At 43.8% G+C, this 24,997-nt stretch overlaps 1 protein-coding gene across 2 annotated transcripts in view; it reads right to left on the minus strand.

Annotated features, from left to right (window-relative positions):
• Positions 1 to 23,162, minus strand: part of MAP3K3 (mitogen-activated protein kinase kinase kinase 3) — a 69,806-nt gene extending 46,644 nt beyond the window's left edge. The window contains exons 1-4 of one of the 2 annotated variants that reach the window (XM_003131293.6): positions 22,785 to 23,162; positions 13,243 to 13,364; positions 11,531 to 11,623; positions 386 to 426 (exon numbers count right to left, since the gene is read on the minus strand). In XM_003131293.6, coding sequence (XP_003131341.3) covers positions 386 to 426; positions 11,531 to 11,623; positions 13,243 to 13,364; positions 22,785 to 22,788 — 260 coding nt within the window. In that variant the 5' untranslated portion in view covers positions 22,789 to 23,162. The remainder of the gene's footprint in view (positions 1 to 385; positions 427 to 11,530; positions 11,624 to 13,242; positions 13,365 to 22,784) is intronic. The other variant, XM_003482965.4, reaches the window with a different exon arrangement.

Raw genomic sequence — 24,997 nt, forward strand, 5'->3', positions numbered from 1 at the left:
GGACAAAACCAGGGACACTGTACCGGGCATGGGAATGGCACCATGTCACGGGAGAATCCTCATCTCCCTCTGATGCCTACGGGTGGCACAGTGTGTGTCTGGAAGGCATGACTCAGTATATCTGGTGTCCTGACTTCTTCCCCTAGTGCAATGGCAGAGCTCACAGTAGCAGGATAAGAGCAGAAGAGTAAAATACAACATTAACAGTTGAAACGGCTTCCAATTCTAAAACCAGAAACAAGGCTGAATCAGTTGGCCCGGCCAAGGGTAAAACTGTCCCCTTTATGCCCATTACCCAGCCAGTGACCCACAGCAATCATTCCAAGCTGAAAGCTAAGAAATGCAGCACACAGGAAAACAACCACTCATCAGAAGACAGACTTACCGCCTCTCCCCGTTGTGCTCAAACTTGACTCTGACGTCACTCTGCCAAAGAAATGATAGACAGGTTAGCAAGTTCTCTGGCTGTGTCACTCCTGCCCTTCCCAGGTACGCCTCAGGCAGTCCTTTAGCAATATTCAGCAAACATCCCTGGCTCTGTTGGAGCTTCTCTATCTTGACAGGCATTCCTTTCAAGGAGCTCCAACCTCAAGAGCAACAAAGCTCTTGGGATAAGATCCCTTGGTGGCAGCCCTAGCTCAGGTGCTCTGCTCTGACATGTCATTTCTAAGCTCACACACTTCCTATTTCTGCAACTGGCTCTGGAGTTTCTCCCACTGTATCACCGCCTCCTGGCCAGGATACCTTTCCTTCTTGGCTGATGTAATTAAACAGAAAAAGAAACCTTAATACTTACAATTCCTAACTATACTGCCACAACCAAGTCACTTATCTAATATGAGTCTCAGTTTTTTTATCTGCAGAGTAGGGTTAAACACACCTAATTCACAGAGCTGCTAGGAGAACTAAATGAGCAAATGTAAAAGTAAAATACCTAATACAGAGTAGACATGCAATAAATAGTTGCATACTAATGATCTCTGTGATCCTTTCAAGGCTACCCTCAGTGGGAGTAAAGTGACACTTTGGACAAATACCTTATAACTGTCCAAAGGTTTAGCTTAACTGACCATTATGGGTATCCTTCAAGCTCCAGAAGGACAAGAACCACATCTCTCTTGCTTTTGTAGCTCCAGTGACAGGCAAAGGAAATAGTATATAATATTTGTGCTTAACAGTATTTATTAAATGGAGTAATTGATTGAAGAACAGTTTTGAGTGTGTCAGAAATAAGAGGAAGGAGAAGTGTTAGAATATTCTGTTAAGGAACAAATAGGAGGAAGAGATATTGCAAAGGGCTTGAGGGAGTTTAGAATGACAGGGAGTTCCCGTTGTGGTGCAGTGGAAGTGAATCTGACTAGTACCCATGAGGATGCAGGTTCAATCCCTGACCTCACTCAGTGGGCTGGGGATCTGGCATTGCCATGAGCTGTGGTATAGGTCGCAGACAAAGCTCAGATTCTGCATTGCTGTGGCTATGGTGTAGGCTGGCAGCTGTAGCTCTGATTGATTGGACCCCTAGCCCAGGAACCTCCAAATGCCACAGGTGTGGCCCTAAAAAGCAAAAAAGCAAAAAAAAAAAAAAAATGACAGCAAAGGGGAAAAGATATTACAGAAGAAGAGGAAAAGAACAGAGGTAAGAAAGGGTTCATAGTCAATGAATGAAAATTATACTGAGATAGACAAATTAAAATACTGTGACCTGGAAGGAAGAAGAGGGTTCCAGAGTATCTGCAAATGAAGAACAGAGCAGACAGAGAAGACAATAGAAAAGGCAGAAAGTGGAAAGGTAAGATGGATGCACAAAGGACCCCCTTTCCCAAGAGACTGAAGGGCTAGACTTCTCTTTCAGTCCAATTCATACCCTCAAAATTATTGAGGACCCCAAAGAGCTTTTGCTTATATAAATTATATCTACTGATATTTGCCATATTAGAAATGAATACTGAAAAAAATTTAAACTTATTTTATTTGGAGTTCTAGTTGTGGCTCAGCAGTAATGAACCCGACTAGTATCCATGAGGAAGCAAGTTCAATCCCCGGCCTTGCTCAGTGGGTTAACAATCTGGTGTTGCTGTGAGCTGTGGTGTAGGTCACAGATGCAGCCCCAGAACTGGCATTGCTGTGGCTGTGGCATAGGCCCGCAGCTGTAGCTCCCATTCGACCTCTAGCCTGGGAACTTCTGTGTGCTGCAGGTGTGGCCCTAAAAAGCAAAACAATAAATTCATTAACTAATTTTATTAATTTTAAAATAATTAAAAATCATTATGTGTTAACACTTTTTTTTTGCTGCACCCATGCCACATGCAAGTTCCCAGGCCAGGGATCGAATCCAAGCAGCAGTTGTGGTGCAGGTCACAGCTACAAAACAGAATCCTTAACCTATTGTACCAGGCCAGGGATCAAACCCATACTGCCATAGAGACAATACTAGATCCTTAACCCACTGTGCCATAGCAGGAATTCCCACATTTTAATTAAAAAAAAAAATGTTTTTTATAAAGTGAAGTGGGAGAATGAAAATCTCTTTAGTGAATGGCTTAATAGGAGACAGGTGGACTCTCATATCAGCTTGTTTTCAAACTATTGTGATAAGATGTATCAGGTAGCCTCTGGAAAACTCTACTGCACATTCTTTATGAGTATGAGGGTGAACAGGTAACATCTTAGTACTATTATGAAAACAGTTTTGACCTGATGGACCCCTAAAAATTTCTTGGGAACCTTCTGGGGGGGGGTCCCAGAATACACCTTGAGAGTCACTGAATTAATATATAAGAATACATCCTCTAGGAGTTCCCGTCGTGGTGCAGTGGTTAACGAATCCGACTAGGAACCATGAGGTTGCGGGTTCGATCCCTGCCCTTGCTCAGTGGGTTAACGATCCGGTGTTGCTGTGACCTGTGGTGTAGGTCGCAGACGTGGCTCGGATCCCGCGTTGCTGTGGCTCTGGTGTAAGCTGGCGGCTACAGCTCCGATTAGACCCCTAGCCTGGGAACCTCCATATGCCGCAGAAGCCGCCCAAGAAATGGCAAAAAGACAAATATATATATATATATATAGATATATATATATCTCCTCTAACCCATTAATTTAAAAATTAGGAAATGGAGGCTCGAGGAGCTTAGTGTCCCTGTAAAGTTCACATACTAAACAGTTGCAGCAAAGCTCCCCTGAGGAACAGGCCTGCAATATGACAACTCCTCAATATTTAGCTCTGATAAAGCCCTATTATCCTGCGATGTAACATATGGACTTCATCCATTAACAATTATGACAGCAGTTCCAGTTATGGCTCAGCAGAAACAAACCTGACTAGGAACCGTGAGGTAGCAGGTTCGATCCCTGGCCTCACTCAGTTGGTTAAGGATCCACAGGTTAAGCTGTGGTGTGGGTTGCAGATGTGGCTCAGATCTAGTGTTGCTGTGGCTCTGGTGTAGGCAGGCCGCTACAACTCCAATTCGACCCCTAGCCTGGGAACCTCCATATGCTGCAGGTACAGCCATTTAAAAAAAAAAAAAAAAAAAAAGAGCCAGGATTCAAACCCTTAAGCCCAGATGTGCTACAAACTTATGTGTCACACAGCTAAGGGAAGTTTATTTTACTCACAGAAGCAGGGATTCAATGGGAGCACTAAAAGAAGGAAACTCTCAAAGGATCTTTTAAGACCTTACTTTTCAGAACTCATGGAGGAGGTGGAATTATAATGCAGTCAGAATCAGAAGACCAGAGTATTGATCATGCAAGAAGCTATGGGCCCTTGGGAACCAATAAGGGAGGCTCTGACAGAGGGTAGCAATGGAGAAGGCGAAACGGGAAGGCAGTGTGCCCCAGCTAGTCTGCATTCTAGGTGAAAGAGATGGTGCATACGTGCATGCACACGTGCATATGTGCACACAAGCAGAGATGGGACTCTGCAGCAGAGGAAGTAATCATGTGGCCTCAAGGTTTGTATGAGTGACAACAGTTTTTTCAGTCTTCTTCTTCTCCTTTCTCTAAAGTGCTAAGCAATTCCCAAGGCAAGGGCCTGAGACAGGCTGCCATGCTCTGATGTGCCATCACCAGACAGCCACACTGTCCAGTTCCACAGCCAGCTCTGAAGTAGCACAAGTGCTCAGCACACAGTCCCATCTGTCCCTACAGCTGGGTTACCACTCCTTTCACCTCCTCCTGCTGACAGCCCAACACACCTTAATGTAGCTCTATTACTATATTTTATTAACAGATTCTATTTTTAGAACAGTTTTAGATTTGTAGAAAAATTAAGCAGATAGAGCAGAAAGTGTCCATATACCCTTCTCCCCACGCCCAGTTACCCCTATTATTAACATCATACATTAGTATGATACATTAATTTTTGTTACAAAATGTTTTTCTTTTGGGGCGCCCTGCAACACATGGAGTTTCCTTGGCCAGTGATCAGATCTGAGCTGGATCCTTAACCCACTGTGTTGGGCCAAGGATCAAACCCATGTCCCAGTGTTCCAGAGATGCTACCGATCCCACTGCACCATAGCAGAAGCCCCTATTTTTTCTTTTTTCTTTTTAGGGCACCTGTGGCATATGGAAGTTCTCAGGTTAGGGGTAGAATCAGAGCTGCAGCTGCTGGCCTTCACCTCAGCCACAGCAACATGGGATCCAAGCTACATCTGTGACCTAAAATAAACCACAGTTCACAACAATGCTGAGTCCTTAACTCACTTAGCAAGGCCAGGGATCAAACCTGAATCCTCATGGATACTCGTCAGATTTGTTTCTACTGCACCGCACTGGGAATTCCAACTATCTTTTTTTGTTTGTTTGTTTTTTGTTTTTTAGGGCCACGCCCATGGCATATGGAGGTTCCCAGGCTAGGGGTCCAATCGGAGCTACAGGTGCCGGCCTACACCAGAGCCACAGCAACACCAGACCCTGGCCAGGTCTGAGACCCACACCACAGCTCACGGCAACTGCAGATCCTTAACCCACTGAGCAAGGCCAGGGATTGAACCTGCAACCTCATGGTTCCTAGTCTGATTAATTTCTGCTGTGCCATAATGGGAACTTCCTCTAATTTTTTTTAATAGTAATAAAAAACACACAACAAATAGCTCTCATTCTTAAACTGGGGCATTATATTTATATGTACCTCTGAAGGAATCCCATCCTTACCTCTGTGGGACTGAAGGAACTAAATTTATTTCATTATGGGCCATAATCCAAATACTATTCTACGTGAATTTAGTCAGAAAGGGAATTAAACTTTTGCCTCAAACCACAAATCACTCCTACTCAAGCCTAACCTAGCCTGTGATTAGTAAGCAGTGTAAACAAAGATGCCTAGCCTTCTGAATCCCTTCTCTGATGTGGTAATAGCCTTTCCAGAGCAGGATGCAGGCCCATGACTGGCTTCCATGTACTACATGGTATGCCCAAATCTACCAAGTTCCTAAATCTGAGTTTCCCCTGACAGGCAGGCTAGAGTAAGCCATGGATAAGAAAATTCAGATAAAGATAACTGGATTCAATTCCTTCCTGCCAGTCATTCTCCCTGCCTCCCCGAGGCATTTCACTCTGGCGACCATGTCCTCTGTCACGAGGTTCTCTCCTCCTTGCCTCTGTGACACTATACCAACCCAGGAAACCTGCCACCACTCTAATCACTTCTGCTTCTTTGCTGGTTCCTCTTCCTCAAGCCTTCTCCCACCCCTCCCCCAACATGTGACTGTTCCTCAATGTTTGGACTTTTGGCCTCTGGATTTCTCTCCCTCTCCTCACATCTGCTCAGCAGGAATTAAAAATCTGAATAGAACTTTCCCAAATCTCTATGTTCAGCCCCAATTTCTCAAGCAAAACCTCATCTGTCTGCCTTGTATTTGAGGAAGATAAATCGCTGTCAGGAATGCAGTGCCAGAGTCAAAACGTCAGGCTTGAAATCCTGGCTCTACAACCTCCCCACTGTAACCTTGAACTTGTTACTAATCTCTCTGTGACCCAGCTTCCTCATCTGTAAAGTGAAAACAGTGATAGTATCTATCTCATGGAATTATCACATAATTTGGACAAAGATAAGAGTATCTATCTGACACATACGTGTTCAATAAATGATTATACAGGTCCATTCTCCTTTAACCAAAAACCCTTGGAGCCAAAAGTGTTTCAGAATGCACTTCTAGATTTAGAGCAGTACACTCTCTCTCTCTCTCTCTGTGTGTGTGTACACACACATATAATTCTTTTGCTTTTTAGGGTCACACCGTGGCATACGGAAGTTCCCAGATGAAGGGTTGAATCAGAGCTGCAGCTGCCAGCCTACACCACAGCCACAGCAACATGGGATCCGAGTTGAATCTTCTACCTACACCATAGCTCACCGCAACGCCGGATCCTTAACCCACTGAGTGAGGCCAGGGATCAAACCCACATCCTCAGGGATACTAGTTGGTTTGTTACTGCTGAGCCATGATGGGAACTCCATGTTCTATATATTAAGTGATGCCTCCTCTGGGGAAGGGTGTCTGTGCAGCACTCCCATGGCAGAAGCACATCAATCACAGGCATTCCATGCACTCCTCTGCAGTGCTCAGCCTCTTCTGAAGTTAGTTTGGGGCTTTGTAACCAGTTCTGACCAACAGCTGGGAACAGAACTGAGCACTATACTCTCTTCAATGGCAGCCACATGTTCCAGGTCAGAGGAGCTACCCTCAATCAGGGTCCCTAAGTGACAGCGGGGAACAATGTCCTCCTCTTCCCTGTTTTGGAAATGTTTGTAAAGTCACAAAGACGTAGAATTTACCTGTTAACAGAGCAAAAGCTATCATTCGAAGCCCTCTGGAATTTAAGCTCACTCAGTTTACCTAACCATCTCACACTGTTTGTTCTCAAAGGGAAACCTCTCTCCAGCCAGTGCAATGCCCACCCTATTTCCTGAACTATGCCATATTCATTCCAACCACTAGGCCTTTGATAATTCAGTTTCCCAGAGTTCCCATGGTGGCTCAGGGAACTAATAAGCCAGGTTAGTATCCATGAGGATATGGGTTCAATCCATGACCTCATTCAGTGGGTTAAAGTTCCAGCACTGCTGTGGCTGTGGTATAGGCTGGCAGCTGCAGCTCCAATTCAACCCCTAGCCTGGGAACTTCCATATGCTACAGGTGTGACCCTAAAATTAAAAAAACCAGGTTTCCAGCCTGGAGTGCCACACTTTCTCCTCTCCACCTTGCTGAACTCTGACACATCCTTCACAGTCCACTTCCAATGCCACCTGCCCCAGAAATGACTCTAACTCCTTCAGCCCTAGGTCATCTTTCACTTTCCTGGCCTCCTGTGGCTCTCAGTATCTGTATCACACATTTAGGCACAGTCACATCCCACCTCAATTTCTTTTTTTCTCCCATCTATTTCTCATTTCTAGTTAAGACTGCATGATTCCAGGGAATATAACGTATATTTCGTTTGTCCAAGAAGCTTGAGTATAGGCACAGGTTGAAGTGAATGGAAAGGTGCCACAGCTGCTGAGAAAAAAGTTCCAGCACAAAAATTCAGGTCTAGGCAGGTTCATATCCCCCTCCCACCAGAGCCAATCTGGTGAAAGGAAGAGTGAGAGCTATGCCCAGGAGAAGGTCAGTGCAGGCCTCCAGGCTGAGTTACAGATTTGGGAACTCATTGGGGGCAAGTGGAGTAACTAATGATACCAAACTTTGAAATGATCTTCTCAAAGTCTGAACTCAATGACTGAACATGCAACCCAAGAAAGTTCCCAAGAACTCAAAACAACAACAACGTGTTTATTAAACAAAGGTTTGTTAACCTCTGACCTGGCAAAAGCCCCAGCCAGGTATCATCTTTGGTACCCTCTCTCTGATTCTGTAGTGCTCCCCCTCCCTATAGTTGCTATATACCTTTAACGGTTTCCATCTTTGGCACTAGAGTCTTTATTTTACTAAAGACAGTAAATAAATTGGAAGAAAAAGCCAAGAGCAACAAAAATGATTTTATTTGTGTGACGCAGGAAAGTTCTAAGAGATCAGTGGAAGAGATGATTATAAAGCAACCCTGGGCTTTCCTGCTGTGGCTCAGTGGTAATGAGCCAAACTAGTATCCATGAGGACACAGGTTCCATGCCTGGCCTTGATCAGCATTGCCGTGAGCTGTGGTGTAGGTTGCAGATGCAGCTCAGATCCCGAGTTGCTGTGGCTGTGGTGTAGGCCGGCACCTGTAGCTCCAATTTGACCCCTAGCCTAGGAACTTCCATATGCTGAGAGCATGGCCCTAAAAAGAAAAGGGGGGGAAAAAAAAAAAAAAGAAAAAAGCAAGCAACCTTTTTCTCTGCCCTTGTTCCTTCTATATCCCCAGTCCTAGCACTGTGCCTGGCTCAGGGAATCAGTGAATAAATTAATGATTAAATGGTGTATTAGTTATTTATTACTACTTAATAAACTAACACAGAAAAGGAAACTTCTTACGAAATTGACATGAGACTTGTATAATGCGTTATGTTTTGTTTTCGAACTAGCCGGACTATCTTATCAACAACCCTTGAAAGAGAAAGGGAAGTCCTGAAGAGGCAGGACTATCACAGTAAAAGCAAAAGACAGTCTGCTCAACACTGACCCTGCTGGAGGAATAGCTCCTAGAAATCTCTCCTCTACAACTGATAGCCAGGAGCCTGCCCTTGCAGCACCTGCTGTGAAAAAAAAGCAACTTTTCCATTGTGAAGTACCCACTAGTGAATATGTAGAGGGTCAGACTCAGACCATGGACTCTGTTCAAGCCTTAACCTACCAGTGTGATAAGATTCAAAGGAACATAAAGTTCCCACTGTGGCACGGTGTGTTAAGAATTCCACTGCAGGAGTTCCCGTTGTCGCTCAGTGGTAACAAACCCGATGAGTATCCATGCTGCTCAAGTGAGTTAAGGATCCAGCGTTGCTGTGAGCTGTGGTGTAGTTCACAGACATGGCTTGGATCCCGCACGCTATGGCTGAGGCATAGGTTGGCAGCTATGGCTCCAATTCGACCCCTAACATGGAAATTTCCATATACCATGGGTGCAGCCCTCAAATACAAAGACAAAAAAGAACCCCACTGTAGAAGCTCCAGTCATTGCAAAGGTCACAGCTGTGGCTCGGATTCAGTCCCTGGCCCAGGAACTTCCATATGCCTCAGGTGTGGCAATAAAATTTTAAAAGAAATTTTTTAAAAAAATTAAAAGATTCAAGGGAAAAGAATCCATGGAAATAAGGATTCTATTTCTTCTTCCACTGGGACTTTCATATATTAGGCTAGCTTCAGAAGTCTGCAAAGGACCATCTAATAGATAGTAATGACAATTCAATAAAAGTATAAAACCTTAACCCTTTCGGTTCCATGACAATCTGCATAGTTCTGGTTAGAAGCTTTTACTAGGGCTCATACCTACAACGTCAGAACATAACAGAAGCGATATAATCACTACATTTGTACATTGTTTTACAATGTATAAAATACTTTATGTTCTGTCTATGATCTTACAACAACTTTCAGAGGTAGACACTATGCCTGTATTTTCAGATGGAAAAACTGAGGTTTAGAAAGGTTATTAGACTTACATATGGTAAAACCATTCTGACCAGGAGTCAGAAGTTCTGGGTTTGCTTCCTGGCTCTATTTAATACCTTTGCATAAGCACTTTGTAAACTTTATAATATATTATACACATTTATAGTTGTTATTTTGTTAACTTTTGTTGTTGAAAGCACTCTGTAAATTGTAAAATCTCATGTTGAAGGATTAAACAACTCAAGGATTTGTAGACCAGTGCTCTTTTCACTCTATTAAGCTGTCAACCTCACAGAGAAAGAGTGCTTGTTGATAAAGTACTGTGAGTTAATGACTGGTAAAGGGATGTTGCACAGCATGGCCTACAAAACCGTCCATAGGCTCTAGCCATACCTAGGATGTGCCATACATATCTAAGAATGTGTAGCCAGCTCCGACCAGGCTATAGGCTTCCAGGGACCTAATGTCCAGGTAGAAGAATACAAAGAGCACAGACCCCTCCTCCTAGCAAAGAGCTGAAAAACCAAGCACCTCATGCCCCTGCACTTCCATAACTGCTTAGAATGCTTAGCTATTCTCTTTCTCAATCATTGCCTAGCTTGTTTACTCAAGAAAGAGGATGTCTGAAGTCCTACCAAGTAGAGTTATTACATTAGGTTTTCCAGTTCTTCTAGGTCCCAGGTCCCAAACAACTCGTCAATGAACCCTCAGCTCCCCTGGCATTCCCTACTGTGCCAAGCTTGAGCCCATGAGGCTATGCCAATCTCAGCTCTGCCATTCTCACACTTAAGTGCTGCTTGCCTCTGCCAGTGCATCTCATCACTGGACAAAGCACCTTCCTGCTGGCCAAAATACTTAGCTTACTTTCAACTAGGATTCTGCAATTTGAAACTTCAGCCCAAATTGACATTTCTTAGACCAATTGGGTATCTCTTAGACATTTAAATTAGGTTTTGCTTTCTTTCCTTTCTCCTCTTAACCATGGACCTTTTGGCAGAAAGACCAGTAGTGGAGAAAATGGTCCAATCCTATCCCAGTTCCAAGCAAACAAAAACAAGACTTTTTTAAAAGGGAATTCACTCTGTTAACTGTAAAGTCCTATGTTAACAAATGATTAACATCTTGGGACTCTTAGACTGGGCTCTTTTCATTACCCTGAGCTGTAAACACCTCCTCCTCCCCCAAATGTTTCCATCACCTCCATCTCACCCCATCCTTCCTTGGAAATGCATTCACTGAGGCTTTCTCTCGCCTTTCACTTTTAGGATTTTGCCAAAGAATATTTTGTCCTGGTCAGAAGCTGAACACCTGCTACGTTTCCCAGGAGAGGCCACTCTACAACCTTGACTTTATTAAAGGGAGAAGCTATTTTGACATTATCATTGCCCTTTTAGCAATATTAACATAAAACTCTGAGCTTCAATTTCTAAACAGCATGCTCATTCCACAGATTCACATTCCTCCCAGACCCCCATGCTCCTAGAACAGAATCTTAGACAGGATTCCCAATGATGAGCTTATCCCAATGTACAGAAATTCAGAACCTGTGTTGAGGGAGTGAATGTACCAAGGAGATGTACTCATCTCCAAACATGTACTTAATTTCTTGCCAACAAATCATTAGTCCCTTATACAGTATATAAAGTTGTACTGTCCAAGACAATAGCTGCTAACCACATGTGGTTATTTAAAACAATTAAAGTTAAGTAAAATTTTAAATTCAGTTCCTCAGTTGCTCAGTAGCTACGTGTGGCTAGTGGCTACTACACTGGACAGCACAAACATAGAACATTCCTATCATCACAGGAGTTTACTGGCCAGCACTGACAGAGGCTGCTTATGAATAATATCACTGTGAGAAACGGTGACAGAACACAGGTAATGAGTAACAAGCGCTCCCTACATATCCACAAAAACAATCTGTCCAGGAAATGAATTCCACACTCTTCCAGCACTAGCATTGGATTTAAAAGCACATTTTAGCTTTAACGGGTAATTTTGTTCCTTACCAAAAATTTCTTTTTCTCACTGGCCCCTGCACATGAACTTGCTGTTACTGTGGGGCTGTTCAGAAGGGCTGAGCTGCTGCTGTTGTGTTTTTTCTTTAAAAACAAAAAAACTGAGGTTAATAATTTGTATCCTTCATGCAACAGAAAAAATTTGACAATACTCAAGTAAACTGTGAGTCCAAAGAGTTAGTAATTCTTGTTAAGATTACTTCCTGATACAAGCTTATCTTTTTCAAGGACTTCTACCTTTATACTGCCTTCACTCCAGTAACACAGCAGCAGGCACAGTAAAAATCAGGACATTTCTTATAATAGGTTGTAGGCTCTAAGCAGGATTCCTAAAAGGTAATCTCCCTTCAAGGCATGATCTGAGACCACTTCACCCCTCCTCTTCTCAGCCGGGTTTTCCTTGGGGCCTTCCAATTCAAGAAAGCTTCCCCTTTTCATCTACTAACTGGTACCCACACAAATAGTCCCATTCGGAGAAAGATCAGGTGACTGGAGCAGCATTAGCAAGCACACTCCACATAGGAAGACAGGAAGGAAAGTGAGGTCATTAGACTCAAGCCTGGGGGGGAGGGGATTCACTTCTGGTAAAATGCTCCCTTCCAAAAGCAGCTTTGTATAGAAATGAATTACAGCAAGGGAGAAGCCACCAGTACAAGAATAATGTATGAACACAGTACAAGAATGGGCCCTATTCTGTTGTTCTTCCAGGTCTGTAAAGTAACCACAAAAAAATAAAAGCAGCTTTCTAAACTCTTCCTTCTACTAAAACTGAAACAAAAGGACTCAGGCTCCCTAGTTTTCCTAAAGGCAGGAAATACCCTGGGAGGCTATATCTAGCAGACCTCAGACAGAAAAGGTTCTAGGCTTGTATTTTCTCCAGGAACCAAGAGTACTTCTAAAGAATGGTAGATAAGGTACAAATGAGGAGAAAGAAGGTTAGCTGATGACAAAGAGAACCACAAGGCAGGTTATTATGACAAATTTCATTAAATACACCAAACACGCCATCTGATACCCAGTAGGAAGAAAAGCTCCCCATCATTCACTCTTCTCTGCCGCCCAAAGGACCCAGGAGACTGAGAGGTAAATGACAGTGGAGGTGAGAAGGTTCTCAAAAGTGCACAAGTTTAAATGTTAACGAAATACAAACTTTCCCTAAGGAAGCACACAACTCTCAATAAAACAGGCACTCTCAACTACCCAAGTGAATGAAGGAGAACAACTATAAACAACAATAACAACAAAATCACTCATTGTTACCTTCAGAATATATTATATCAAGTATTATTAAATAAACTTCCCTTCCTAATTTTAGCTTACATAAACTAATACTGAAAATAATGTTTCCTGAGTATACACTGTAACATAGCTACAAAAATCTTCTGAGTTTGTGATTGTGAATCTGGATAAAACATTTGCCAAATGATCAGTAAAGAAAAAATTATATGAATACTGTCCCCATAATTAGCGAGGAAACTACTCTTATTCCCACAGATGAAACATTTATGTATAAGGTCAGATGCACGAGGCATTGGGACTGCAGAACATGACCCACACCTGATTGGTATTCAGCACTTACCACTTAACAGACTGTGAAAAGAAGGGGCCAATAGCATTCAAGCATCATTGGCTTCTCAAATATTTCCCACTTGAACACCTCTCCCCACCAAGTCCAATTAAGCCTGCTATGGCCACACACACACCTGCCTATTTGGGTGACCAGTGTCTTTGTTCTTAATGGTCTCATATCCAGGCACCCGGGGACGTCGGCTCATCTGGAGGGCCACCAGATCCTTCATGATCGAGTTCAGTGCCTCCTGTTCGTCTGCAAAGAAAGAAAGCACATGCACTAAGATACTTTAACACAGACCACAAAAGTACTTTCACAAATAAACATGACATACTCAGGGAGTTCTGCCCAGGTGAAATGACAGATCCTGTAACTATAATCACATGAATTTGCTATCCGTGAAAAGTAGATAACTGAGGTCAGACTATGGCAATGTGAATTTTAATGGATTCTAATAGCTTTCCAATCAGATTTCTGGCAGCAATATCTATGAATTCACTGGGGGCAAGGGAGGTGCTCAAACAGAGCAATTCCTCGTGCCAGAGAAACTCAACCAGAAAAAATAGATGAGAAGTTGGAATGAAGTGAAGAACAACAGAGCACAGTGTAGTAGGGTACGGAGTGAAAAGATGAATTCATGGAGTTGATTATGGGACAAAGACATTCTTTTTTTATTTTTTATTTATTTACTTATTTATTTATTGTCTTTTCGTATTTTCTAGAGCCTCGCTCGCAGCACATGGAGGTTCCCAGGCTAGGGGTCAAATCGGAGCTGTAGCTGCTGGCCTACGCCAGAGCCACAGCAACGTGGGATCGGAGCCGAGTCTGCCACCTCCACCGCAGCTCAGGGCAACGCCAGATCTTTAACCCACTGAGCAAGGCCAGGGATAGATCCCGCAACCTCATGGTTCCTAGTCGGATTCGTTAACCACTGCACCACGATGGGAACTCCGACTTATTCTTAAAGCATCGTTTGTAGAAAAGCATCGTTTGTAGAAAAGCATGTTTTAAAAGGTACTAAACGAGGACCTCAGGTTGCTGTTTTGAACATAAGTTGCCTAGCCTTTGAAGGCCTCCCCTCCCAACTCTTTACAAGTTTATAGGCTTTCTGCTTCCCAGAGGGAAGTTAAAAGGCATTTCTATTGTTTTTCTTCCCTAACTGACCAAGCAACGCATTGTCTCTGCCTTACTGGTATTACTTGTAATCCCCCTTTCTTGAAATAGCATAGAGCACTAGAGTTCTCATGCACTGAAGACAACTGGCTAAAACCTAGAACCTAAAACAGCCCAATTCCATGTTTTGCAAAATTCTCCCAGGTCTTTCAAGAGGTCCTTGTCCACTCAAATGGCACTGTGGTGTAGAAAATAAAATTGATTTGTTGATCTGCAAAGATACCTGAGGAATGAGTTTTTACACTTGCTTTAGTAACAAGTCAGTCACTTAGGGACTCAGGGCGCACCTTAAAATAAGCAGTGTAAGACTCCACCAAAAAAGAGTTCCCGTGTGGCACAATAAGTTAAGGATCTGGTGTTGTCACTGCAGCAGCTCGGGTCACTGCTGTGGCACAGATTTGATCCCTGGCCTGGGAACTTCCACATGCTGCAGTGGCAGCCAAAATTTTTAAAAAGTTTTAAATTGAAAAAAATAAAAAGGCTCCACCCAAAAAGGGTGCCGATCTTCAGCCCTGTATCACTGTCTGTTGAAAATATTCTCATACCCCATGGAAAGAGCAGCATGGAGCATAGGAAGTAAAACGGTGTTATTTGCTTCTCCCCTTTCCTAGACCAACTCTACTCAGATGCCCTATATGCCATTTGAGAAGGTGCAGAAAAGGAAGGAGAAGGGTGCCCATGAAGAGGTTTTTGCCTGATCAGAAAATGAGATTTAAGACTTGCTGGAAAAACATCAGTAGAGTAACTTCCCAACTAATTCCACTTCAAAATATATTCAAAAGTATGAAAGTGATAGAGCTGTAAAACCAAAAGAATGAGATAAATGGAATAACAGAGGAGGAAGTGGGTATCTATACAAAGACACTTGTCAAAATTAAAACACATACATCCCATCGATTATTTTATATTTTTAGCAATTTACCTATAAGCTCCTTAAAGAGAGGGAACCTGCTTGGTTTTTGTTTTTTAACCTCCTAACCAAAATGTAAAAACAGAGCATAACATCTAAGCTAGGATGATTGGCTAATATATATATATATATATATACACACACACACACATGCTTATATATTGCTCATATGTCATTAAATATTATACATGTATAAAATTATTGAGCCAAATGTAACAGTTAATTTCAAGTACAATTATGATTAGATGGGTGTTTTCTGAGGACCATCCAGTGATGGTCCTGCAGCAGAATGCATGGAGTTTTCGGTATCAAGGTAACCACCCTCTGAAATGAGAATTTCAATTGTCTCATCTCAGACATCGAAACAAGATGGATGTGAATACATGCAGACACACACATATGCTTTTCAAGTCAAATACATGACACGTGTGACTAGAGAAACTGTTTCTAATTCTGTGTAAAATGATGCTATTATAAGAGCTGGTCTATCAAGTTGACAAAATCTGTTTCCAGGAAGCTAACCAATTCCTGGTATTACTTAATGGCTAAACTTGTTTGGTAGTTCCAACGCTGAGAACACACTGGAGGAATGGTCTGGCACAACCTCTTAAAATTCAGGACAACTGACACAAGTGAAACAAGAGTTATAGAATCTGATTTTGTGTCAAAGTTGAATACATTTCTAGAGGCAGACTGTTTCTTTTTTTGGGGGAGGGGGATGCACCTGTGGTATGCAGAAGTTCCTGGACTGCTGTGCTGTCACCCCACAGCAGTGACAACAGTGGGTCCTTAACCCACTGAGCCCTCAGGGAACTCCAGGTTCTTAGTAATCTGATTATTTTAAACTGAGGAAAAGGATTAAGACAGTAACTAAATCAAGTGGCTCTTTTAGGCATTTCTTCCTGGATTGAGATTTTTTGATTTTTTTTTTTTTAATCTTTTTAGGGCCGCACCCACAGCATATGGACATTCCCAGGCTAGGGGTCAAATAGGAGCTATAGCTGCCGGCCTATAGCATAGCCACAGCAATGCCAGATCTGAGCCGAGTCTTTGACCTACACCACAGCTCAGGGCAATGCCAGAACCTTAACCCGCTAAGCAGGGCCAGGGACTGCACCCAAGTCTTCATGGATACTAGTCGGGTTCGTTACCACTGAAACCAGGGGAACTCCTTGGATTGAGATTTTAACTGAATTATCTGTACTACTATATTTTACTTAAAAAATAAAAACAAACCTTTTAAATACAAATAGTAGCTTTCTTAAGAGTGCAGCAGTCAGTTATAGGGACTCTGGAGTTAGAAAGACCTGGGTTTAAGGAAGCCTTAAACAAATCACTTATTCTCCCTAAACCTCAATTTCTTCACCTGTAAAATGGAGAGAGCAAAAGTATCATTACATAGAGCTGCTATGAAACGTAAGAGGAAAAAAAAAACACGAATTATTCTTCATGGTACCTAACACTTAGTAATGCTGAAAAAATGCTGGCTATTATTATCATCAATGAAAAAAAGGTTCATGGGAAAAGACTAGAGGCCACAATCTACTCTAATACTTAATTTTATATCTGAATTTTTATTAATCATTAACAATAACCGTTTACTGAATACCTAGCATGTATTATACATTAAACAGTTTTTAAGGTATTAACTCTAGGGGTAAAAAGGCAAACAACATACAAATACAAGGTGCAAATAAAGAGAACGAGGAGCTCCCATCGTGGTGCAGCGGAAACTAATTTGACTAGAACCATGAGGATTCGGGTTCAATCCCTGGCCTCGCTCAGTGGGTTAATGATCTAGCGTTGCCTCGAGCTGTGCTGTGGGTCGCAGATGTGGCTCGGATCTGGTGTGGTTATGGCTGTAGTGTAGGACAGCAGCTATAACTCTGATTCAGTCCCTAGCCTGGGATCTCCATAGGCCGCAGGTGCAGCCCTAAAAAGCAAAAAGCAAAAAAAGACAAAAAACAAAAAAACAAAGAGAATGAATTAGACAAGATACAAACCAGAGTACATAAACACACGAGTGAAAAAATTTTTTTTTACAGTGTGTGTAACAAGAGGTTATAGAGATGATTTTACAGAATAAAGATCCTTTCAGAAGATGTTCCACCCATGCAAGAGAGCTTCACAAATGAACTGAGGAGGAGAAGAGGCATGAAAGTAAGCGAGCGATGAAGGAAAAGACAAGAGGGTCAGGAACTGATCCTCAGTGAGTAGTAACTATCAAATAGAGTGGGAAGAAAGTATGCTGGCGAAGAAGCTTTTAGAAGGACTGGGGAGAGAAAAAGAGTCACACCATAGAAGCTAAGACCAAAGAACAGTGGCAGGTATAGGCCAGGCAGGTCTGACAGACTAGTAGAGGCAAAAAAAAAAAAAAATTTACAGTGAATTGAGAAGCTGGAGAGTAAAAGAAAATTGGAGGTAGTGGAAATCAACAATTCATTTTTAACCTTTACACGTGAATAAGTTGAGGCAGAGGTAACAGTATGCTATAAACTTGAAAAGATTTCCTAAGGATGGGGGTGGTCTGACACACTTAAAAGCTACCAGGAAGAAGCACAGAGGAAGAAGTTAATTCTAGAGAGTAAGAGGTTAAGGATCTAGTGGGAAGGAGTAATCAGAAAAAAGAAAAGGGATCTGCAAAACAAGGTGGTTTACGGTTCAGGCTTAAAAAGTGGAAGCTCTTAAGCAGACAGCTATCCATAATTATCCAGCTGCGGGGACTTTTTCTTCTCCCAATACCCTGAGCCATGGCCTGGGGGCCGCCAGGCAACACATTCCTCTCTCATTGGCCCCAGAAGGAAGTCACTCTTCCAGACTGAGCTATTACTTCTATCTAAAAGCACAGTCTAAAGGCACTCCCATTTATGAATTCCCTTGGTTAAAAACTCAGAAAAGGAGTTCCCATTATGGCTTAGTGGGTTAAGGACGCAACACTGTCTCTGTGAGGCTTCGGGTTCCATCCCTAGCCCTGAGAGGTAGATTAAGGATCCAATGTTGCCCCCAAGCTGCAGTGTAGGTTGCAGATGTGGCTGGGATCCAGTGTTGCTGTGACTGTGACATAAGCCTCAGCTGCAGCTCCAATTCAACCCCTAGCCTAGGAACTTCCATTTGCCACAGGTGCAGCAGTAAAAGGAAAATAAATATTTTTTAAGACAATAAATAAAAAATAAAAACTCAACAACGTTTCCAGAAGCAACATGTCCTTCAATAAACATTGTTGTCTTGCATGATGCCCAGACTCTCTTCCATATATACAAACTTCAAATTTAATCTTTGTTTTCACCTAACAAATGATGTTATTTCTTTATCTTGCCAATGCTCTACTATACCCAGCTCTGCCAGATCGTCTGATCACACCACTCACCTAGGAGACCCTGTGCTTCAGAGCGTCTGTGAGTCAGATTTTACTGTCTCTCTGTTCATGACATGTCATATACTACCCCTGCCTCCACCCTGTGCATACCTGGGCAAACAGCATTTCAGAGTAAGTATAAGCAAAAAGGTCTGATCTTTAAGTCACAAGAAACATTCCTTTAGGGCCATGGTTGAACTGGATTTGCCAGATCTCAGAAGTCAAACTCTGGTGTTCATTTTTCTATTTCTTGGATCTAACAGCCTTCAACATTAACTGATGACTTTAATATTATTGATTCCTCTTAAGAATCACTATATCACCATCTTTTTTTTTTTTTTTTTTCTTTTTTCTTTTTAGGGCCACACCTGTGGCATACAGAGGTTCCCAGGCTAGGGTCTAATCAGAGCTACAGCTGCCAGCCTACACCACAGCCACAGCAACGCGAGATCTGAGCCGCATCTGCAACCTACACCACAGCTCACAGCAACACCATATCCTTACTGAGCAAGGCCAGGGATTAAATCCGAAATCTCCTGGTTCCTAGTGTCAGATTCGTTTCCGCTGTACCACAATGGGAACTCCTCACCATCATATTTTAATGTTTAATGGAACTGACTTTAGCAATCTAAGGACTATACCATAATGCATGTCAATCCCGAAACTACAAGATTGATCTCTCCCTCCTATGTACCTTCACAGTTTTGACAAAGTATCCATAACATCTCATTGCACTTATATCTTTACATGTTTCTGGCTCGTCTCACCTAACTGTAACTTTTTAAACACAGGATAAATGCATGTACCAGAGCCTAATGCTGTATCTGACACATAACAGATGCTCAATAAATGGGCAAAGAATAAACAGCTTACGCAACCAGAACCAATAAAAACTGCTTCTTTTTCTTCTTTTTTTTTTTTTTTTTTTTTTTTTGCCTTTTAGGGCCACACCCGAGGCATATGGAAGTTCCCAGGGTAGGGGTGAAATCAGAGCTGCAGCTGCCGGCCTATACCACAGCAACCCTGGATCCACCACAGCTCACAGAAATGCACCGAGTGAGGCCAGGGATGGAACCTGGCCCCATGGATATTAATCAGGCTCATTTCCACTAAGCCATGACAGGAACTCCAAGAAAACTGCTTCTTATACTTTATGTATTCCCCTAAGTAATGCTCAGTTGGACTGATACTTTCTATAATTGCCTAAAATTCAGTTTTAAAAACCAATCATTGTTTTGTAAAATATCAGAAATCTAGTCGTTACATAACCATGTTGATTCAGTCAACTGTGATCCCAATTTCCATCAAAACAGTTGCTAATGATTTAGAGTATACACAAGTGGTCGGAGTTTAGCCAAACTGAATTGAGACTGGTCTAATTGGGAGATCCCAACAGCCCTGAAACCCTAGAGACACCAGGCATCCGTAAATCACAATGATTCTGACCTCAAACCAAGTTATCAAACCAGAACCACACCATCCTAAATCCTATATGCAGTTCACCACCATTTCCTGTAACATTTCCAAGTTGCTACACATTTTTCAGTAATATTTCCCACTAAATTTTAGACTGCTTTTATAGAGTCCAAATAAACAGTAGTAAATTAGTCTTAGGTGTTATCAACAGCATTTGCCACTATAATTACTAAAACTAGGAGAGAATTTTGGTGTGCCCAAGAAAAAATAACCGGTCAATCCCCAATTTTTTTTATAACCACATAATATCAAAGCTCCTCCAAAAGAGAATATTTCCTATTATTTAAGGGATAAGTGTAATTTCCACTAGAAATTTATTGGGGTTAATAGTCAATATAAAATCTGGTCTGTTTTCATTACCAACCCAAGTTGTCAAACAAGCTTGAATCTGGGGCTTAGAACAGCTCAGGAAAATATGACTGTTAACCAAGGAACCTGCAGGGCAGGGACTCAATTAGTTTAGTCCTTTCTTCACTGGGCTGGAGTTTAACGAGTATAATAAAAATATTAATAAGTCTACGTTTTGCACTTATTACCCCTTGAATTAAAACTCAGCAACTAAAGAAACTAACCTGGGAATATGAATTTTCATCACTTACATCACCAAAATGGAAACTACTATTTAAGAGACTGCATGTGTAAACATATAATCTGATGGACCATGTTCTAAGAGAATTCAGTATTAGCCCTAATTGCACGTCAAGGTCATCTACAAAAAAGAAAAAAGCAAGAGTGGTATGAAGGTTTAAGCGCTAAAGAAAGCCAGGCAGTGGTTCTCAAACCAACTTGCCTAATAATACTGCAATCACCAGGCAAGCTAATTCTCCCCTCACTATCTCATTTTTTCCATGTAAAACTGACATGGAAACATGGGGACAAAAGAGAAGACCATGGAGTTTGTGGTCCGTTTTCCTTTGGGGCTCTGGACCCTACCTATACAGTTCTTTTCCTCGCAATCACTGTGTCTACATATACTCACACTTAAACTTTCTGAAAATATCTTGAAATGTGAAAACAGGCTGACATTTATTTGTTAGACATGAAATCTGGACACTCTGATTTAGTAGTCAAGAAAGTGGGGAGTGGGATGTGTGCACACCCTCAAGTATTTCACATTCCCCTTTGGGACTTAAGACTGCCACCGCAGGACAAACAGAAAGATACACTAGAAAGATTATCACAAATGTAGGTTCACAAATCATTTCAAAGTTTTAGTTCAATCAACAAATTCCAGAACACAAGACAAATAAATGTTCGAAGTCTGGTGTCCTGGGGAGGACAAGAACTATGTGCCCTATTTGTAGTAAATGTTCAATAAGCGTTTGTTGAATTATGTATTTAAATACCAGGCCTCAGCCTCACTGGATTCCTTTTCTGCTTACTGTCACAGAAGCAAGCACTTCTGAAGTAAATCATGGGAAGGAAACAGTAAGTCCAAGAAATGAACATACCCATCCCTTGCTGTATGAGGGGCAGCATGGAGTAGAACAAGGCAATTCATTCAAAGCCAGAGTGCAAAGATGGGCAGCAAAAGAATATCTGCCAAATATGACACAGAAAACACTTAACCTCCTACAAAAATGACTTGACCTTGCTACAGGGCAAAGAAAACATTAATGTTCTGCTCTTCACAGATGCAATCAATGGCTTTGCAAATAATCGTTTTACTCAAGTCTACCACTTGATTGTTTAGGACGATATCAAATTGCAAAACTTGCCGCTGAAGACAACGATATCAAAAGATTCAACAAGAGAAGCAAAGCACATCTAAAATGTTATCTGCTACTTAATCTAGTCCAATAGTCATTTGCTAAATTACCAAAAAGGACGTGAAATATAATTCAGTTCAAATGCTGCGTGTGGAAGACATTAAAAGCTTTTCTTAGATTACATCTTCACAACAGAAATTGCAAATACCGATTAAAAAGGAAATGCTTTCACAGAGATTGTGTAGTGAACGTTTCTCTCTAAAGTTACATAATTTCAGGAATACCGTTAGATTAAAATAATGGACGTAAAACACTGCAACAAGATTTTTCAAAAGTAAAATGTGTATTATAACTGGCAGTCCGCGGCCAATTTCTAACCTCCAGCAACCTGCGTGCAGCTCGCTTTTCTCAACCGCGCGGTTGATAAGGTTGATAACTGTGATTGCGGTTTTAATAACCTCCTAGCCTATCTCCCTGCATGCCCCCCCTCGGCGCACCCCCACCCCCGCGCTCTGGGGAGCGCACAGGGCTCGAGAGCAAGCCCCGGGAACTCTCACAGGCCGGCCTGTGTGAGCAAAGGGAAGGAAATGACACAGGCAGGAAAAAAAAGCAAATCAAGGAAAAGACACAACAGCAGCTGGGCCTGCACCAGCCTCCAGCCCGGGCCCCACACTGCGCTCGCGCTCCCCCGCCCTCGGGCTCGCGGTCCGGCTCGTTTGGGCCGAGCGAGCTGCCCCGCCGAACATGGGCCCTCGACCCGCCGCCGCTTCCCCGGGGTGCGCCAGCCGCGCGGCCCGGAAGGAGGCTACGGAGTGGGCTCTGCCGGGCAGGACCGCCCGCGCGGGCCGGGGAAGCCAGAATCCCCGCCCCGGCCGAGGAACCGCTGAGCCGCGAGCGCGGCGGGCGGGCGGGCGGGCGCCGGCGGTCCACAGCCCGGGTCGGGCGGGCTGTCCATGCCTGTCAGGCGGCGGCCCAGGGTCCTCCTCCCCTCAGCCCGGGGCGGGGCGACGCGAAGCAGCGCGGGCACAGGCCGGGGCGGTGGCGACACTCACCCATGGTGGCGATGGCGGCGGCGGCGGCTAGGGCCCGAGTGTCACCTCCGCAGCCGGGGCTGCATGCCGGGGGCCCGGGCGGCGGGGACGGCAGCGGGCCTGGCTCCGCGCGGGGGGCGCGGGCTGCACTCGGGGCCCCCGCCGCCTCCCCAGGCTCCGGCTCCGGCTCCGCCCGCGACCGGGCGCTGTGGCATGGGCAGGGTGGCCCGCTACATCCCCGGCTCTCCTCGGCTCGGCCCAGCCCGGCCTCGGCGGCGCCGCTCGGCCCGCCCGCCAGCTAGTCCCTCAGTCCCGCAGTCTCTCCGTCCGGCCACCGTTCTCCACCTCAGGAACGCTCCGAAAAACAAACCGCTGGTCGCGCAGCTCGCCCCCTTGTCTGTCACTCATCGCAGCGCCCGCCAATCCCAGGCATTCGCTGGGCCTTGGTACCACCCCTCCACTCACTTCACCAGCCAATAACAAGGAGGAAGTGCTGCCCCCGCCGCCCCATCTCCCCCAGCTCTCTCCAACACCCCACTTTCAGCCGCCAGCTAATCATCAGCACCACTCAAAGAACCAATCCCGCCTACTCTCGCAGGATACCAATAGTCGAAGCCAAGGAGGTTTCCGAGGGCGGGCTACCATCTGCCAATCATAGAAACATTGTCTCGTTCACTCCGCTGCTAGCCAATCGCGTAGAGGGTTCCGAGCACCCTCCTCTGCGCATCCCTAGCAGGCTGGCCCCCTCTCTCCCGGGAGGTGTTGGTTGTTCCAATCACAGCTAATGCTTGAGGCTCCGCCCACACGCCCACCTCCCGTCAGTCAGCGAAGGCTCCACTGGCGCGCGGGCTGGCGCTGTTCCCCGCCTGCTGCTTTGGTGCTGGAGTTTGGGAACGAGGCTAGAGGGCCCCCTTGGCCTCCCGCCGTCCGGCTCTCGGCGGTCCCTGAAGTTGACGTCCTTCTCCCTGTGCCCACACTAGGCGCGCAATAAGCTCTGAGTGCTTCCCTGCGTGTGGCCATATCTGCCGCCGGGCACTGGCCAGTCCTCCAGACGCTGCGCAGGAGTGGCTTACCACTGCCCGCCTTTTTCTGTTTCTCACACCTCGAGGGCTATACATACACTCCAAGGAGCTAGGGTAGTGCCGGAAAGCGAACCTTAGGAATCTGCTGGCCAACGGCTGAAACTACTAAGTGGCGAGGTCAAAGGGGTTCTTTCGGGAAGAAAAAAAAAAATTTCTGGTCATAAAAGCAACACAAGCTCTTTGTATCAAAAAATATTTTAAATGAAATAAAAATTCCACCTCAGGATATTTTATCTCTTTCCTATCTAAATATGCAACGTTTGACAAAAATGGCTTCATACTGTTTTGTAGTGTGCTTAACATATTTTCCCGTGCCTCTGAATATTGTTTTAAAACAATTGTACTGACTGCGTATTTCAAAAGAGTGCCCATAACTAATTTTCCCAACCCGCATTGTTCAACATGTTATACACCCAGATCTTCAGAGTCTATAAGTCCACCACAATTAATACAGGCTCCCTTCCTTTGGTTCCTGCTTAAAGTGTAATGTAATCACTTTAATCAAGGGCGCCAGAATCATCTTCCTCTGGTGCCATTTTCAACTGTAAACTAAGAATCTTTAGTGGAGACGGCCTTGGGTGTCAAATCTCTTGAGGATTACCTTAGACTTCCCTCTTTCTTTAGGACCACCTCCCCACCCCACCCCACCCCCATATTTAATCAGGCCTCTTGTCTGCTGAGTTTTTTGGGTTTTTTTTCTTTCAGGAAGCTTTTAAGTCTGTCATTTTCTCACTTAATTAGATCCCTACCCAGTTTATTGCAGTTCCTTAACTATAATAATCTCTTTTCTAGGAAGGGAAGGTAAAGGGGAGAGAATTAATATTTATGAATCATTTTCCATACGCCAGCCACATCATCTCATCTTTTCAATAACTCTGAAGTAAATAGTAATTGTATTTGAAAGACGAAAGTTACATTCAGAAGTTCCCATTGTGGCTTAGTGGGACTAATATCCATGAGAAGGGACATTTCGATACCTGGCTCCGTCCACTGAGTTAAGGATCCGGTGTTGCCAGTGAGCTGTGGTATATGTCACAGGTGCAGCTCGGATCTGGCATTGCTGTGGCTGTGGCTGGCAGCTGCAGCTCCAATTTGACCCCTAGTCTGGGAACTTCCATATGCTGTGGGTGCGGCCCTAAAAACATACACACA

This window comes from Sus scrofa, chromosome 12 (genome assembly GCF_000003025.6).
Source record: "Sus scrofa isolate TJ Tabasco breed Duroc chromosome 12, Sscrofa11.1, whole genome shotgun sequence".
Lineage (NCBI taxonomy): Eukaryota > Metazoa > Chordata > Mammalia > Artiodactyla > Suidae > Sus > Sus scrofa.